Genomic DNA, 18,462 nt, shown 5'->3' with positions numbered 1-18,462 from the left:
TGCAAGCATAAAATACCAAGGGCAATGCAAGCATATTACACAAAAGTGAAACAATTACATGTTAAGTCAACTATGGAAGGACAACGATTACATAGATAGCAAAAGGCATGTAATGTAAATGAAAAGGCAACATCTCTATCACATGTCTACCCAAAAGAAGACATATATGTTTCACATTTGCATCTATGCAGGAAGATTCAGGGTGAAAAGAACTATCCACAAAACTGTTTGAAAAGAGAAAGACTTCCATTTTCAACTTTCCCTTTGTGCGGAACAGTATCACAGCAGCTGATAGTGATTTATAAACACGTGTATAAGCCATGGTCGGAACAGTAAAATGGACCCTACTCTTTTCTACTTTAAGCAGATATTGTAATTATTACAAATAAATCAAATTAAATTATCCCAAATAAAGTTAAATGACACAATTTAAACCAATCAAAAAGGCGAGTGTCTTTTTATAATTATTATGAAGTTCCATATTTTCTTTTGTGTCATGCTTAACTAATTTATAGTGGAGGGTTTGGACCAACATCATCACGCTCGAGAGTTATAGGGCAGCTGGTTTTCGCTGAGACAGTATAAGTTTAAGTAAAATTATAAGTAAAAGTATAAGTAAAAGCGTATAGATAAAACAACCTCCACCCAAACACTACCAAATAAATTGAAAAAAACCCCAAATCTCCCGGAAATATAAAAGTGGCATTATCAAAAGAGATCACCTAAAGTGGGCCTCTTTGGTTTAAAAGTATATTGAGAGGATAACCACCTTCTCGGGGAGGATGGATGCTGGAAATCACTAAAGTCTGTGCACGATGAAGCAAGAGGTGTTAAGTTTGTGTCTGGTTACATTAGAAAACGTCATCTTTTACAAACTTGAAGACTTTGAGCAGTGAGTGGCTCATGAATCTAAGACTGAGACAGCAGTTCACATACAAATTCATTCCAAAATACTTTGCTTATCATGAATCTCGAACTACAAATCAATCGTTAAACAATGTATTGTTGATTTGGAAATCAGTGTTATGTAAACATGTTCCCCTCATTAACCAGATGAAAGAAACACTTTTTGATGAGATTTGAGTTCAGGTAACCATTCCATCTCTGACCATCAGTGGGACCTGGTTGAGACTGTTCCTTGATTGGGTCCATCTTTCCACGAACATCAGTGGAGCCTGGAGGAAACTGTAGCAGGATTGGGTCCATCTTTCCAGTAACATCAGTGGAGCCTGGAGGACAATGAAGCTTGATTGGGTCCATCTTTCCACGAACATCAGTATTACATACAGCAAACGGTACCTTGATTAGGCCCATCTTTCCACCATCATCAGTGGGACCTAGAGCCAACTCTATCTTGATTGGGTCCATCTTTCCTCGATATGCTCTGAAATACATATGTATACATTATAGACGCACATTACAGCTGTCAATGATGAAATTGTTATTACGGTATTCAAATTTTCGTATGCAATGTTTTTTTTGTCATAATAGCGTTTCATCAGGACAGTTAGGTTGCTTGACTCAAACTCAACTCAAGTACAAGCAGAAAGTAAATATGTTCTACAACAATCACTGACCTGTATTTGACACCAGCCATGCGCAGAAGTATCTTTGATACTTTCACCTCGTCCGTTTCCTTTTTGGCATCCGACAAGTAGACAACCTTATGGATTCCAGACTGAATGATCATCTGGGTGCAGTGGTTACATGGGAACAGAGTCACGAAGATCTTGCAGTCTTTCAAGTTAGCAGAGAACCTGTTCAGTATGGCGTTCAGCTCAGCGTGGCAGACTGGAAATGAATACTTTCATAACAAGAAGTGTCTCAAACTGTTTTCTTCTCACAATAATTCGCTTTCTCCTTAATCCTACTACTCTCTTCCCACCATGTCATGAAATCCCCACCATAGCATGCCCTGATACCGTGGCTCGTTGTTCACTCACTCACTCAATTACTCACTCTCCCACTCACTGTGTTTATGTGGACTTAATGAATAAAAAAAATACTCTGTTACCAAATATCATATTTTGTCATTGAGTACATGAAGAAAGTTAGCATTCATATGAATTTGTTATTTAGAGAATAGTGATATCAAGTGTGCTTAAATGTCATTCACCTTTAATGAAGACTACTGTGATAGTAAATTTCATACCATAAGGTTTCTTATTGTCTAAACCTTCTCCCTTGCCCCACGGTAGTTCGTCATCACTGCAGCGATCGGGCATTCCGTTGTAACCAGTACCGACGATCCTCTTATCTTTGTTCACAATACAAGCTCCGACCTGTAACACAAGATGTAAAACAAGATGTAACATAAGATGTAAGACAAGACGTAACACAAGATGTAACATAAGCTGTAAGACAAGATGTAACACAAGATGTAGTAACAAGATGTAAAACAAGATGTAATACAAGATGTAATATGAGATGTAACACAAGATGTATCACAAGATATAACACAAGATGTAACACAAGATGTAACACAAGATGTAATACAAGATGTAACACAAGATGTGAATGAGTGTGGTTTTACGCCGCTTTTAGCAATATTCAAGCAATATCACGGCGGGGGTCACCAGAAATGGTCTTCACACATTGTACCCATGTCGGGAATCGAACCCGGGTCTTCGGCGTGACGAGCGAACGCTTTAACCACTAGGCTACCCGACCGCCCAACACTAGATGTAACACAAGATCTAACATAGGATTGATGTAGTAGCCTGTACATGTTTAGAGTTCTGGTTCATAGAAAGTTCTGATGATGTTAGAATTTAAAACTTACCGCCTGTAAAAGCTTTGCTCCATTATGAAAACTTAGTGCGTTCATCCTCACACGAGGCATTAAATACACATGACAGATTGTGTAAGCTTATACCTCATCTTAACAGAGCCTCTCCAAATATTGTAGCTGGAGGTGAAATGGGACGTTTTCATCAATATGGACGTGTGCTCTCCTTACCTGTGTATTGGGGTCTTTGCTTCTCAGTGAAGAGAGCTTAGCGACGGCCATGAAGTATTCCTCCCAACCTATGTACCCTTTCCTCTTCTCATTCTTAACATTTTCACAGCTTGAAACACAAAAGTACAAGAGAGAGATTTGTAGAATAGGTAACTGATGACGTCTCGAATCTGTGCGGGTCAAGCTGGAACTATTAGTGTAGGTCCACTATCAATATGAGTGCATGTTACACTGGCACTATGAGTGCATGTTACACTGGTACTATGAGTGTAGGTTACACTGGCTCGGTGAGTGCAGGTTACACTGGTACTATGAGTGCAGGTTACACTGGCTCGGTGAGTGCAGGTTACACTGGCACTATGAGTGCAGGTTACACTGGCACTATGAGTGCATGTTACACTGGCTCTGTGAGTGCAGGTTACACTGGCACTATGAGTGCATGTTACACTGGTACTATGAGTGCAGGTTACACTGGCACTATGAGTGCAGGTTACACTGGCACTATGAGTGCATGTTACACTGGTACTATGAGTGCAGGTTACACTGGTACTATGAGTGCAGGTTACACTGGTACTATGAGTACAGGTTACACTGGCACTATGAGTGCAGTTTACATTGGCACTATGAGTGCAGGTTACACTGGCACTATGAGTGCATGTTACACTGGCACTATGAGTGCATGTTACACTGGTACTATGAGTGCAGGTTACACTGGTACTATGAGTGCAGGTTACACTGGTAGTATGAGTGCAGTTAACATTGGTGGGTATACATGATGTAAATTCTGAACTGAATGCCTTCAGATAACAGTTCGCGTTGATACTCGGAAGGTCAGCTATTTACTCTGTAGAACGAGATGACATAACAGTTTGCGTTGATACTCGGAAGGTCAGCTATTTCCACTGTAGAACGAGATGACATAACAGTTCGCGTTGATACTCGGAAGGTCAGCTATTTCCAATGTATCACCAGTTAAGCTTAGACATTTAAAGTTGGCAGTACTAACAACTTGTACTGACATTGTCTGAGATTTCGGTGTCAATTTAATTTAGTCCCACCACATCAACAGCCAACATGGGTCTCAAATATGAAAACAATACTTTAAACGAATCAGTAGTGCATGATGAATGATCAAACCTGCCTGTGCGGACAGACGCTCACGCGTCACTTATTTCAGTTTCATAACTGCATACAGTAGCGGACTACCAAGGAGCTGTCAATGCAATACATGGGCAGATGTGTTCAGTTGTGTCAATACAGTGACGTTTGAGGCGAGCGGTGAAGCCATTTGTGTACTAAACATCCTGTTGCCAAGATAACATGCACGTTACTAATGATATGTCCAATACACCCTACCAACATATTTATTGTTACTTCATATTCACAATCATTATGGTTTAATCTACATTTTAATATAGTTTAAGGACATTAATGTTATTTGACTTAAACGACATCAAGGGGATAGTCACCGATGTTTAGAGTCTTCATCATTCAATCTGTATAGATATGGACACATATTAACGAAGGGGTGGTTTTGCTCACACTGTACATGCAACAAGTGCTATCATATAAAGGTGTCTCTCTAGTGCAGTTCCTTGTCTGGCTGATGTCTGTTATCAGCCTTGCTCTGACAGACCAGATACTCCTGCTATTCTGATAATGCTTGTCCGTAATATGCACTAGTATACTCCATTATTGCCACCTCTGTAGGCGATTCTAGGAACACTTCATGGTCAAGGTAGAATTGAGATGAACATACTGTGCGATTCGGTGTAAAATGCAGTTTTGTCCCATCAAATAAACATAGGTCTACAATGAGAGCACTGTACACATTCCGCCATTTTCAATTTCAGTGGCGGCATATCATTGCTACTATCAAGTAGCTATCAATGCAATAAATTGGCAGCATACTTTCCGTAACAACTCAACTTGTTCAAACATCCTGGCAATACTGCATCAGCGTTAACTTTACAGTTGCAATTACCCATTCAATTATCATTGTTACATTTATCAACATTGCAGGTTGCCATGGAACTTTGGAATTCCCTGAATGTGAATTGCTGAACTTTTATGAAAGTTCACAAAATGTCTAATTTAAGGACATCTCGTGATCCCGCTGTAGTCAGAAGAGCAATAAATGACCTTTTATACAAAAATGTATCTAAAACACCAATGGTATAAACACCACTCTTATGTAACATATGTACTATTATGGCAATCGACGTTTACCTGGTCTTTTCTTCTGGGTTTTGTGAACCCATGGTAGTACTTCTTGTTCAGTAGGTGTGCAGACCTGGCGTATGATCACCAACCCAGGCTGCAGCTGTTATATATATACCTTACATTCTCGTCTTGATTAGTCAGGTTGTGTCAAGACAAGTCCAGACATGATTGTACAGTAAAGATACGAATTGTATTCTAATGGGTTGTTTTGTAATTTTACTAACAAAAATACAAATTGACATCGGACAAGCATTCATTCAGATTCTCAAGATCACCACACATGGCGACAATGGACACTGCACACAGTATCACTGGATGAACACACTAAAGAATGTGCCACCAGTTGGTTCCCAATAAGTCCAAACTAACAGATAAACATCAGCCCATTTTCTGCGAGGTAGTATATTTTTTTAAAGAAGTAAAAAAATCTATATTACAAACACACCTTATCCGCCTCGTAATAGTACATTGGGTAAATGTTCATGTTTGGAGATGAAATCGAGGGATGTTCTTAGTATAGAACTCAATTCACGTTGTCCTACTTCTTGTCAGTTTAGTGTGTCTGGTTTTATTGATATGGCACACTGGTTAACAATGTTTCAATGAAGTTTTTCCTAGTATACCTTAAATATAGTAGATGAGCGATGTGATACACGGAAAAACGTAAATAACATATATCAATACACCGATTATTCCTATCCTGATGACAGCATTACATTCATACAATGCATATTTCGTTCTGAATCTTCCCCTTTACTGCTAGGAACATACAGGTTCAAGGAAATTGAAAACAATTCTCAGAGATGTACTCTTGAAGTTCCTGTTTTTCTCCTCAATTTCAAGTTCAAGAAGTTCTGTCAGAAAATAAATCAATGTTAAATGTTAGACCCAGGGAATGTGGCAGTTTGAGCCGAGCCTAGGTTATGTTGACCCAAGTATTGCAGTTACGAGCAGATCGCTGCTCAGCACTAATCCAATCGTGTAATTTTCATTCCTGCTGTGAGTTTTATGATCGAGAATAGTTCGCCAGTTTGATGTCTGCATTTCCAATTTCCAATTTCCAATACATATAATGTTATGTAAACATCCTGTGCCAAGTTAGAGTTAATATCGGAACGTCCCCGGGGATATATTTCTCCCTAATGGCTACTCCCACCCTAGAGCAAGGTTACATGTCACCCTGCAAGTGTCAGCTGGGTAGATTGCGAGCACGGGTTGTATTTACATTACCGTTAACGTTAACTTAGACATTTTAAGTTTAAAGTGCTAGCAGACGTTTGAACATTGTGTAAGCAATGGCACAGTTTTTATACAGGTTCTATCTTAAATCATATGTAAATGAAATTATATAAGCTTCAACAACGTGTGTGCCGTCAAGAGCTGCATGGAACGGTGGTAAAGTGACATAACTTTTTGTATTAGACTCATGTCAACGGGGATGAATATTCATCTCTTGGTGTTGTAATTAATCAGATTATTAACTTTGTGTGTGTCCGTTCATAATACGATATTCTATATACCCCGCACTACACACCAAGCAGATTTCTGCAAGTGGTTAAAGTTTATCTGCGGTAACCGTATGCTGTGTTGCTCCCTGTCAATATCAAAAGTTTAGCTTAATCTACTCCAATTAATGACCTAACGTGACCTAGTTGTAGTTTACTGTTGCTTACAGTTCTTGGAAAGGGTGGAGCTATATCTGCTGATCGCCTCAACAATAGACAGACACGGGACGGTGGTCGCGAGCAAAGTACACACAGCACGTTACTGTGTGTCCTATTTGAAATAGAAGAACGAGTCTTCCTTAAAATGTCTTAGTTACAAACAGATAGTGTTCTCGCCATGTAACCGGTTGTTACAGACATTGGCAAGAAAATATTTCATCTCTGTTCTGTAGAAATATTTCAGCATCTCATTATATATGTTCTTGTTTTGTTCCATTCCGATTGTCTTTGTTGTTATTTATATCTGCTGAATGTTTTCTTTGTTGGTTATTTGAAAAGTAGATATTGCTGATTTTTAAGTGACTAACATCTCAAACATTTTGTACACATTTTACTAAAATCGTTTGTAAGGAAATAAACATGAAACCACAGGTAGTGGACTATCTGCTGATCATGAATTATTATTGTCCTCATATATAACAAGGAAGACTTAAAATGAAATCGATGTGGACAGGTACTTAGTATTTAACAGTAGCTCGTTACTTATTCACGAAGTGATTGTGCTTTTGTGATGGCAATGTCCATCAGTAAACATACGTTATTGACGCATTGTACTTAGAAGGACATGTATTATATAAAATCACAACACTGCAAAAAATAAATCTATATATACAAGCTTGTATATGCTTTGGAAAGATGATATATCCAAAGCATATACAAGTTTGGAATGATAAGATATACAAAAATATACAAGTTTGTACTAGACATGTACAAAAATATACAAGTTTGTATATATGATGTATCAAAAATTGTTTTTCTTTGTATATATCAGTAAAGGGAGATAATTGTTATGTATTCGTGTATAATTATTGTATATGTGCAAAATGAAGAGTTTTAAGTTGAGCACTGTGTTGCTTTGTAAATGTTGGTAAAGGGGGATATTGCTATGTATTATTCTATAATTGTTTTGTATGTGCAGAAAGCCGATCAAAAGTATTAGCAAGTTACAAATAAAACTGATATAGTGGCGTGTAACATTACTGGAATGTTTAATTAGTACTCCTCACTGTCAGCGGGAGTCCTTTCTCTCCTTGCAATGACATTGGCGGGCAAGCGATTGTGGCGTCTGGTACTTTTCCTGGCGCGGTGCTTATAAGTAATTATGACATGGTTTATATTTGTTTACAAATTATATTGAAACATATCTATTTCTTTTGAGTGATTGAGTGATTGTTGTTTAACGCCGCACCAACAATCGTCTAGCTATTCGCGTCGATTGTTCCCAAGAATTATGGCTCACATTTAACCGTCCCGTTATTTTGCAGATTGTTCTCTTCATTGGTGAAATAGCACACACCTAAATCCTATTCACTTACCCCAACATTGTTAAATATGTATGCAAACTGATCAACATGTCTTTATGATATTTGATAAAAACGTGATTTTATGGAATGTGTCAAGGCTACCAGAATGCTTTACTAAGACGCGTGTGCACGTGCTTTTATATTTGTGTACGCGAGGTGCTCATGTATATTTGTATATGCGAGGTGCTCGTGTGATATATTCTACTATAATCCATGGGGTATGGGGAGGGGAAGGGGGAATGGGGTGATCTGTACAAGATGTTAATGTATTCATACTTCTCACGATCTCCAGATAAGCTGCGTATTTGTAAATTACGCAAACTGCATTTGTAAATCACCATAAACCTTTTGATTTGCTTGCGTACACGAATTATATAATCCAATATGCGTAATAACCTAATGTAGCTTTTCAGCTCGCGCACACAGATGGTTTTACATATCTTTTCTTACGGACTGAATGCAGGCATCGTGTACACAAGAATTCCACTGTAGTGAATAATGCACAACTGTGCAACATCTTGCTTATTGTAACTTGTATCACTGTAACGAAATTATGTAACACATCAACACATGTTGAGTAGAAGTTAAAAACTAAAACAGTATACAAGTACAATTATTTTGCACAGAACCACTCATAGGTTTGCAATGAAGGATTGACTGTGTATTGTTTTCGGTTCAAACTGTATGAATCCGTGTAGCGGATTCTTACAAAAGTTTGCACATCGGTTTTTCGATTCATGCCTCAATGAACCGAAAAGAAATAAACAGTCAATGCTTATAATTAAATTCGACAACGTAAAACATGTTTTATCTACAATAGTTTAACCAACAACAATTGTATATATCAAAACAGACAAACATGACGAGATTGAATAACATTCCAGGTGTATAAACAATAATCACTCAATCACTCAAAGGAAATAGATATGTTCCCTGAAAACGGGGAAAACACAGTTGGAAAAATGCTAGTTGGAAATGAAACCCGAAGACATGAAAGTTGTGGAACCGAAGCCAGTGGGGTTAAAAAAAAACAGGCGAGCGAGCCTGCACGTTTGTTGTTTCATTCCCTCTCGGCCTTCGGTTTCAAGAGTAGTTTGGACAATGAATATGCATTCCGCAGTAACAAAAGTAGTCCGCCTCGGTGGACATGGCTTAAGGTTTTTACATTCTTTGGGAAAGGAATGCAATAACATGTGAACAATTTAGCTAATCGGAATGCAGGAATTTCAATGCACACAGCGAAAATTTAATAATTATCCTATAGACGGGACGAGAGTAATAATACACTGAATACCGCAACAAACTATCAATACCCAATGTGAATTATAACATGTGAGTGAACGCTCAATGGCTCAGTCATTTATCTGAAGCCCTGGTCTCCCACACTCCCACTCAATTGTCAAACAGAACTGGCAACCTGGTGAAGGGAAGCGATTAAATTGATGAGCTAATGGGAACGTTTCAGCTTGCATAATATTGTTTTATTTAACCAGAACCTTCACAGAAAGGTTAATGAACCCTGATGGCAAAGGTTTCAGTATAAGTGAAATTATAGTTAACCCAATATTTAAAATATTGGAAACGTATCATCATTTTATTTTAGTACCGATAATATGAGCATAATCTATTCAAATACGTACCTTTGATATCCGGAATGATACATAACTTTCCTATTGTATTTGCGTTTGTTTCAATGGTGTAAAATCCGGCTTTTAGAAACTTGAAATGTGTTTCAAGATAGATAGCAAACTCGTTACGATTCAAGATATGTATAATTATTAAATACTAATCTCAAATAATCAAGTCATTGTGATCCTCACGAGTTATGCAGATTCGCGTATCATTCAGTTACGTGTTAGAAATATTACACTGACAATTATCTGGTTATCTCCATTTTATTTAATAACAGTAACTCAAACGTATGTTTCTTGACGTCCCCTGACGGGTAGCCTGGTGGTTCGTCACGCCGAAGACCCGGGTTCGATTCCCGAATTGGGTATAATGTATGGACCCCATTTCTGGTGCCCCCCGTCGTGATATTGCTGGAATATTGCTAAAAGCGGCGTAAAACCATACTCACTCACTTACTCACTTGACATCCCCTACTGTGTGAAATTCGATGCTGAGTGAAAAGCTGATTTAAAGGGCATGTCATTCTTTGTTCTAATACAGTTAATCTATAAATTCCAAAAAGATATTTACTCTGGTAAAGGATCCGTATCATATGGATGATACATGTTTTTTTTATTGCAGATACTGGGGTAATAAAAGCACAACAGAGATACTTTCCCATGCCACACTGCAGTACCGTCAAAAGAACCACAAACTGCAGTACCGTCAAAAGAACCACCAACTGAAACTGGTTCCTATCACAACAAAGGATGAAGATCCTAAATGTCTATAGAAATGGCTGGTGGGAAAATCATTCCGCATCTGACGGAGAGAACATCCCGTCACTGATAAGGCCTACATATACATGTACACCAAGATTTTATATCCTTGTTTTACAGGATCCTTGTTTTGTTAGTGAGAATATATCAGAAAGAATGTTTCAAAGTCCATGTTTGTGTCAGATGGCTACAAGGAAGTTCTATTTCATCCCTGCGAGTGAGTGTTTTGACGACGCAGTCAACAACGTTCGTTCAAACCAGATCAGGAATGGAATCGTAGAAGTGTGACAGAAGTATTCCTGTTGTGGTGGTTCTCTTGCACTCCTGCATTTTGTTCAACATGTTATAAGAAGATGGTCACTGAGAGGGGTCCTCGCCATATCGCTCTGAGAAATCCACACAATATCGCGCGACAAAGCGATAATACGAAACACAATGACAAAACAATAGAATTAGACGATGGAGCGATAGTACGACACGACAAGTTGATAGCGTGACACGACATACGGAAAGATCGACATGTTATGGTGATATGAATGCGAAGCAAAAAGGCCATAAAGCGATATGGTCACGCAATACGATGATATTGCAAAAGAACAACATGGTAATAGAGTAATATTTTGATATGACAATATGATGGTATGACAACAGACCGATATTGTGTAATTGCGGTATGACAATGTGACGACATGACAAAACTTTTAACTGAAGCTGAGATTGATTGGCCAATTGCAAATGCAAGGAGCATAATATTATGGAAATGACCCAAAGTAGTGGCAGAGCGACATCATTACCCGAACCATAACAATATACATGATATATTTCATACCTTGTTGTCTTCATATATATACTTAAGAATTACATTGTCATTGTTTTAAGCGTTCAAAGCGCAACAACGAACACATGCATATTGCAAAAGTAAGAAATGGTAACACCACATTACAATACGATCAATGCAAGTTAATGGTGGGGTGGTTTTGACTGGTAGCAACTGTTTTACCTGTGACGTCGTGCAACGTCTCACTGAAACTCAACAGAGCAACCTCGTAGGTCGATTGGAAACAGGAGACTTGCAGTCAGTTGTAGCCAGGATATTGAAATGTGTGCCAAGACACCATCAATTCCTTTGGTATCGATACGAAAAGCATGGCACGTCAATTGACTGACCCAGGTCGAGCCGTCCCCGTGTTACAATGGCTTCCAAGGTCCGCTTCATACGGCTACGTTATTTGCGATTCTCAAATTCTCAACTGAGCCGCAAGCAGTATATGCCCCAAACAGCGATGGAACATTGTTCAGCGACATTTGGGTAAGCGATTTATGCCGCACTGAGAATATGGGTAAGCTAGGGTGCACCGACATCGGCAGATCGACAGATTTGGATTTGGCAGCAAAATGATGTAGGCAAATTTCTCTCACACAGGTAGAATATACCTAGTGCCAGGCAACTGAACGACCCAACGCTATTGTGCTGAAACTCTTCAGCCGCATGTTGTTTCCATTAAGTTATCCTTCAACACGACAATGCTAGACTGCATACAACATGTGTAACTGTTGATCTTACTTCCATAAACCAAAAGGCAGGAGAAGTATTCTCATCATTCAGGAAATAAAACATGAAAGAGAAAGAGTTTGAAAGAAAAACAGCCCGCTCACTGTTGAGAATTTATTTTACGCTGTTCTCCATAGTACATAGTGCTTTTTGAAGATATCTACTTGTACTTTAGGGAACTAAAAAAAATGTACTTACCGCAAGCTCCCACTTTGATCTTGTCACTTCCGACAACGAATCGTAAAAGAGAAATCCTGTATATAAACGGACATACATAATAATATTGTAACAAAAGCGTTGTACATGAATAGCGAGTGAGTATGGTTTTACGCCGCTTTAAGAAATATTCCAGCAATATCACGACGAGGGACACCAGAAATGGTCTCACACATTGTACCTATGTCGGGAATCGCACCCGGGTTTCCGGCGTGACGAGCGAACGCTTTAACCACTAGACTACCAGACCGCCCCACACTATTTATCAACAATACTTGTTTTGGTGTCAGATGTGGATCCATGCCACTATTTCAATTATTCGAATACTTTTTGAGGTTAGTTTTCTGTAAAAAAAATACAGAGTTTATGTAATGTTATAACCAGGTAAAGATGAAATATCATTTGTTTTAAGAGAAATGATGAATATGCCAAACATGACGTCTGTTGTAGTCGCCCCAATGGTTTGACGTCATATCAGCTTACAATAAGTGCACATTGGCTGTCAGGATAATTATAATATGACAACTACATGCTGCTTATGATACTAATGGAGGAAATGAGTGCACATCAACAAATGTTAAGTACAATTATTGTATATATATCATAAACGTTCTTTTATCTGAAGCACTTGTTTGAACTCCATTACTCAATGTGTGAATGTGAATGTGTCAAAACGTAGATTCTTACATGTAGCTGTACATCTTGAAGAAGATTAAGGGTAGTCCTTTTTTCTCAAGCAGAAAGGGCATGTCAAACAAACAACACACCAGGGAGTGTTCATCCAAGCGGAATGACATACTTTATTTTTTAACTGATACTATTAGCGATTAACTGAAACTCTAAACATGCTTAAACATGTGGGTTAACTCCCTCACACGTTTATATGCATGCTGGTTATGTGTTGAAGCTTTATATAATCTAATGACTATACTGTTGTGTTATGAACAGATATGTTTGTTTTAAGGAAATGATTCACATAATTACGTTTCCATAAATATATAAATAATCCACGCCCGACATACGCTACCCTCAGAATATTTAAAAGTCAATTCCTGAGTAAATTCGAGGTTATGAATTTTCATTTGCGGTGGACAAATAGTTTGTTTTAGATCTAGTCTGTGTTTACATTCATAGGAAATTCATAGTCTTTCACCATCTGCTGGAATTGCCGCCGTGAACGATACAATAATATGCAAGCTTTTTAAAGGATGGTAGATATTCAGAATTCAGTTGAATATCCAACCAAGCCTAAGGTTTCATTCTGTGACTTTTCTGGAGTTTGTACAGAATTACAACTTTTTAAACATTCTGACAACATGCACAAACCTGAAATTCACACGTGTATGGTACTATCCGGGGGAACTACATGCATTCTTAAAAGAGGGATATGTCCTTTTAAGTGAATTTGTAACATCGTACCTCACAGTAACACTATTACAAGTGTTGTTTCAATTTAATCCACTAGGTCACACTTACTAGCATGCAACAGTCTTACCTTATTCACCTTCAAACTCAGATCTACCATGTATGTATGTATGTATGTATGTATGTATGTATGTATGTATGTATGTATGTATGTATGTATGTATGTATGTATGTATGTATGTATGTATGTATGTATGTATGTATGATGCCATGTATGTATGTATGTATGATGCCATGTATGTATGTATGTATGTATGTATGTATGTATGTATGTATGTATGTATGTATGTATGTATGTATGTATGTATGTATGTATGTATGATGCCATGTATGTATGTATGTATGTATGTATGTATGTATGTATGTATGTATGTATGTATGTATGATGCCATGTATGTATGTATGATGCCATGTATGTATGTATGATGCCATCCTTCCCCACCATGAGCAGCGCGTTGTACCAGCACAGACAGAAGACGATTCCTGTTTTGCCACAGACAAGATCGGAGGTGGATCTTCAGGATTCTTGGACGCAGACAGCAGATTGACGACTCTTCCTCCTGTTTGCTGACGGTGATGATGATAAATCCTTAACAAGATTACCCATACTTAAAGCGTTGGTAAACAGAACACCTAGGTATTTATACTTACTAACAACTTTAACTCGCGAACCCTTATAAAACCATTTTTCGACTGAAGCTAATGGGTCACCTCTTCTAAAAACGACTGTGTTTGTCTTTTCTAAGTTTACATTTAACTTCCAATCATCAGTGTAATCAGTCAAAATGTTTAATTGGTTCTGAAGACCCGAGACTGAGTGTGATGTAAGAATAACATCATCAGCAAACAATAATAAGAACAATTCTAAAATATCTGGACATAATTGGACCCCGTGTTTGCCACTATTCATTATTTATATACACAATTCGTTAATGAAGAATGAAAATAGAATGGGACTTAATACGCATCCTTGTTTCAAGCCAAGCGGACAATCAAAAAAGTCAGTGAAATCACCTTTACAGCGCACACACGCCCTGACATTAGAGTACATACTTTTAAGAATAAGGGAGATTTTGCCCCGTAATCCAGCTCTTCTAAGGCACACCCACAGTTTATGACGATTCACAGAATCAAAAGCCTTCCGGAAATCAACAAAAGCTACATACAGTTTTCTCCCACGTTTCATCAAATATGTTTCTATAATTGCATTTAATGTAAAAATATGATCTGTAGTCGAATAGTGTTTTCTAAACCCGGCCTGATATTCTGGCCTGCGAGCAATACTGCTACAAACGTGCAATGTCTGACCCTTTCCCGTGTTAAAGCATATTGAGAAAAGCTTACCTTGTACTTACTTACCTTTTGTAAAACATAAGACATTAAATACAACATATATCTCCGTGTTATGAGTTTTCGGACGCTGAATAAACATTCATTGTTTTTTCACATGAACAACAGTTACAGTAACACATCTTATTCATTTATAAAAGACAACGTTATCATAAAAACAAGCCATGATCGGAGTATTTACAATTTCTGTGTGATGCCACACCCTTCCTTATAGTGCAAGTATTCGAGATAGAAAACGTATGATGACCGGAAACTTAAGATCAGACAATAATAGTATTGTGTTATGAATAATAATTAAGGTATGTTTGGTGCTGAAAGCTCTTATCAAAAACAAGACAATCCGCGACGGTTTTTCGGAGTACTTTTAAATCTTTGATTATATTTTTACGCGTGGGATGATTTTTCCGAGGACTACTGTTTTAAAAAACGCGATTTTCCGCGGAGATTTTACATTATAACAATGTATACCGTACAATTAAACCCGTACAAACCAAATTCAACACTCTTAAGTTATAATGATATAGCATGCATCCTCTGTGCAATCCACTCAGTTGGCTAATCTGCTATGCGCACGAGAGCATGTTACAAATCACTTCGCGGCATCCCGTACATACCAATCTGAGCTCAGCACAAATCGATTTCAACACTTTCCTGTGATAATGATATAGAATGCAATGCAATCACCCCCGACTGAAAATGAGAACCTACAGAACATTTAAAACAGCTATTTATACAGAGCCTTATGTCCTCCTTCCCCGTTATAAAAGGTCGGTTTTATCATCTTTAAGATGCGGTTCAATGAAGCTCGAGATTGAATTGGGACGTTATTCTAATCCTCCTGTGCCAGTTAACCAACGTTTTTGTAAATATTGCCCTGGATGTGTAGAAGATGAAACTCACTGTCTTCTCAACTGCTCACTTTATCATGATATTCGTGTTACCCATCTTCCACAAGTATTTAACCCCACAAATGGCAACTTAAGTGATAATATTGAGCTTGTATATATTCTAAATGATTATAATATTATTTCAACACTAGGTAGTATGTGCTATAAAATGGCTGTTCGAAGAAAATCTCACTACCAATAACACCATATATATTTATACTGCTTTTTATATGTTTTAACTCAATTTGTTTTACTATGCATTATGTATGGTCTCTTATAACCCACATCGTGGGTGGCAGAGATACTTTATAGTGTACCTTTGGTTGATGCATGTCATCGATCCCACTTGCGTGGATCGATGTCCATGATGTCAATCACTGGATTGTCTGGTCCAGACTCGATTATTTATAGACCACCGTCATATAGCTGGAATATTGCTGAGTGTGGCGTAAAACAACAAACCAAACAAACCAACCGATGAGACAAAAATAAACAATTTGTCACTTGTCACTTGTCACGGTCACTGTTAATCCGCTCTGTGCACTTGGCCATAAAGTCTACACACATACTTGTTCTGTTTTTTGCAGTGTATCTAATATACTACACACAGGAATACGAGACATGTAATATGGTATGATGTGTGTGTTTTTTTTTATTTGTTCCAAATATATTTTATTGTCCAAGGAGACAAAGGGATGGGGCACAAGTGCCATGCTTATTACCACTTCCACGCTATATACAATATATAGCGTGGAAGTGGCAATAAGTATATATATACACACACACACATAGACACGCACACACACGCACGCACGCACACACACACACACGCACACATACACACACACATACGGTGCTTCACTCATCACAGAAATCGTTTGTCTCTTTTTCTCATTTGCTTGTAAATATTGTCTTGGAATAAGGATGAATATTTTCCACTGTCTGGGAAATGTCGCCTGAAGATACTTGGATACTGAAATAGCATATATTGAGTACATGAGGGGAATGCTACGTCATGCATTTCAAGAACTAATATCCTGAGAACTAAATCTAACAATATAGTTTATCTCATTCACAAACAATCTTTGCACACTGTAGCCATTGAAGCTGGGGTCCCAGGCAGTGTATTGTGTAGTAATTCAAGACTGTGAGTTCAGATTGTTTCATAACCTGAGCCTTATCACCATCTCATTAGTAATCTGATATGATCTCTGTTTTTAAGTAGTAGTTAGCACCTCCTCTCCCCAAAAATCACATACAAACGTCGATCAAATGGATATCGCGTATATTTGTCTTAAGTCACTTGGACATTGTTTAGCTTCATAAACTGTTCATAAGAAACATGTCAGACCGCTTGGACATCATTGATGACTTAGTCTTACGAGATGATGTAAACATTAGGGGAAATGAGCTCAAGTAAATACAGAAGCAGAGGGTCTAAAATTGCCACAGTGTAAGGCCCGAAAGTCTATTTAGGATTTAAATTGTGATTAAGGAAGTAGAGGGTAGAGAGAGAACAAGATAACAAATCTTAACAAAACCTACCTGCAAAACAAGTGCTAGTTCCGTAATCTGTCACAAACTGTGATGAATGCATAGTGTGTTCGATGAAGGAAATACAACCCTTCAGATCTTTGTTTACTGAATACACCTTGACCTATGTTCAGTGATATAATTTATTAAGATATTGAAGCTACATGGCCGCCCATAGTTTCGCGGAAATGTCCTGGCTACACTTCATGGTTTCGTGCTCAACAAATATATATGAATGTATATGATGTGTCGTCTTGATGTACTTTAATAATGCAATTCGACAAAGAAGATGTACAGATGCCTCGACAGCATTTTTCACACATGAATAAGTTCAACCTTGGCAGTCACCTAGTACAGGTAAACATGGCTATTCATGCTCATGTGTGTCAGGTTGCCCTAACCTCGCCGTCGTATCTGTACACAAAACAAGTGCATAGTCTAAACTAGGCTACATATACATTTCTTCAGCCGTTTCAATAATGCAGTGCGCTGTCACAGCATGCTGCGTAGGTCTGTACAGCACAATGTATTTTATTAGTAATTGGTCGATCCTTCAAAAATCATATTTTTGCCATTCATTTCACATATGCCGCATTTACAGGAAATAGTATCAGATAAATTAACACGAAACAGGTTGGAATTTAGTGTGCTACAATTGTGTCTCAATCTAGTGTGCAATATGTTCGTAGATCTCTCACCGCAGTTACAGTGCATAGGTGGTGATGTAGGCTGCTCAGATGCGGCAGCTTTAGAATAAGATATTGACGGACTATCCCTGATTCCTGATGATAGATTATTCCATTGGCCTAATGTATCTATAATATAAGACCTTTTAAACGTAGATGTCCGTGCAAATGGAACTACAAAATCATGGCTGTTTCTGAGATTATAATTGACCT

General features: G+C 38.0%; 1 protein-coding gene across 4 annotated transcripts; it reads right to left on the bottom strand.

Annotated features, from left to right (window-relative positions):
* Positions 1 to 692: 692 nt before the first annotated feature.
* On the bottom strand, positions 693 to 17,730 carry LOC139449850 (deoxycytidylate deaminase-like). Of its 4 annotated transcripts, XM_071231410.1 has the most exons (6): positions 14,236 to 14,323; positions 12,351 to 12,406; positions 2,960 to 3,068; positions 2,153 to 2,282; positions 1,578 to 1,791; positions 693 to 1,384 (listed from the first exon to the last, which is right to left on the bottom strand). In XM_071231410.1, exons 3-6 carry the CDS (start codon positions 3,008 to 3,010, stop codon positions 1,024 to 1,026), a joined length of 756 nt encoding a protein of 251 aa, XP_071087511.1. In that variant the 5' UTR covers positions 3,011 to 3,068; positions 12,351 to 12,406; positions 14,236 to 14,323; the 3' UTR covers positions 693 to 1,023. The 4 variants fall into 4 exon arrangements, with proteins under 4 accessions (XP_071087511.1, XP_071087512.1, XP_071087510.1 ...); XM_071231411.1 differs by lacking the exons at positions 12,351 to 12,406; positions 14,236 to 14,323 and adding an exon at positions 17,576 to 17,730; XM_071231409.1 differs by lacking the exon at positions 14,236 to 14,323 and having other exon boundaries at positions 12,351 to 12,458.
* Positions 17,731 to 18,462: the final 732 nt, after the last annotated feature.

This window comes from Haliotis cracherodii, unplaced genomic scaffold (assembly GCF_022045235.1).
Source record: "Haliotis cracherodii isolate W230 unplaced genomic scaffold, xgHalCrac1.p SCAF_8, whole genome shotgun sequence".
Taxonomy (NCBI): Eukaryota; Metazoa; Mollusca; class Gastropoda; order Lepetellida; family Haliotidae; genus Haliotis; species Haliotis cracherodii.
This window is presented reverse-complemented; position numbering and strand designations above follow the sequence as displayed.

What these genes read in the sequence shown, in the direction of transcription:
- LOC139449850 (XM_071231408.1), bottom strand. Translation starts at nt 5,220, where the DNA reads ATGGGTTCACAAAACCCAGAAGAAAAGACCAG. An exon ending in AACCCAGAAGAAAAGACCAG is followed by an intron (nt 3,069 to 5,188) that starts GTAAACGTCGAT and finishes TTGTGTTTCAAG; the next exon opens with CTGTGAAAATGTTAAGAATG. An exon ending in AGACAATAAGAAACCTTATG is followed by an intron (nt 1,792 to 2,152) that starts GTATGAAATTTA and finishes ATTCATTTCCAG; the next exon opens with TCTGCCACGCTGAGCTGAAC.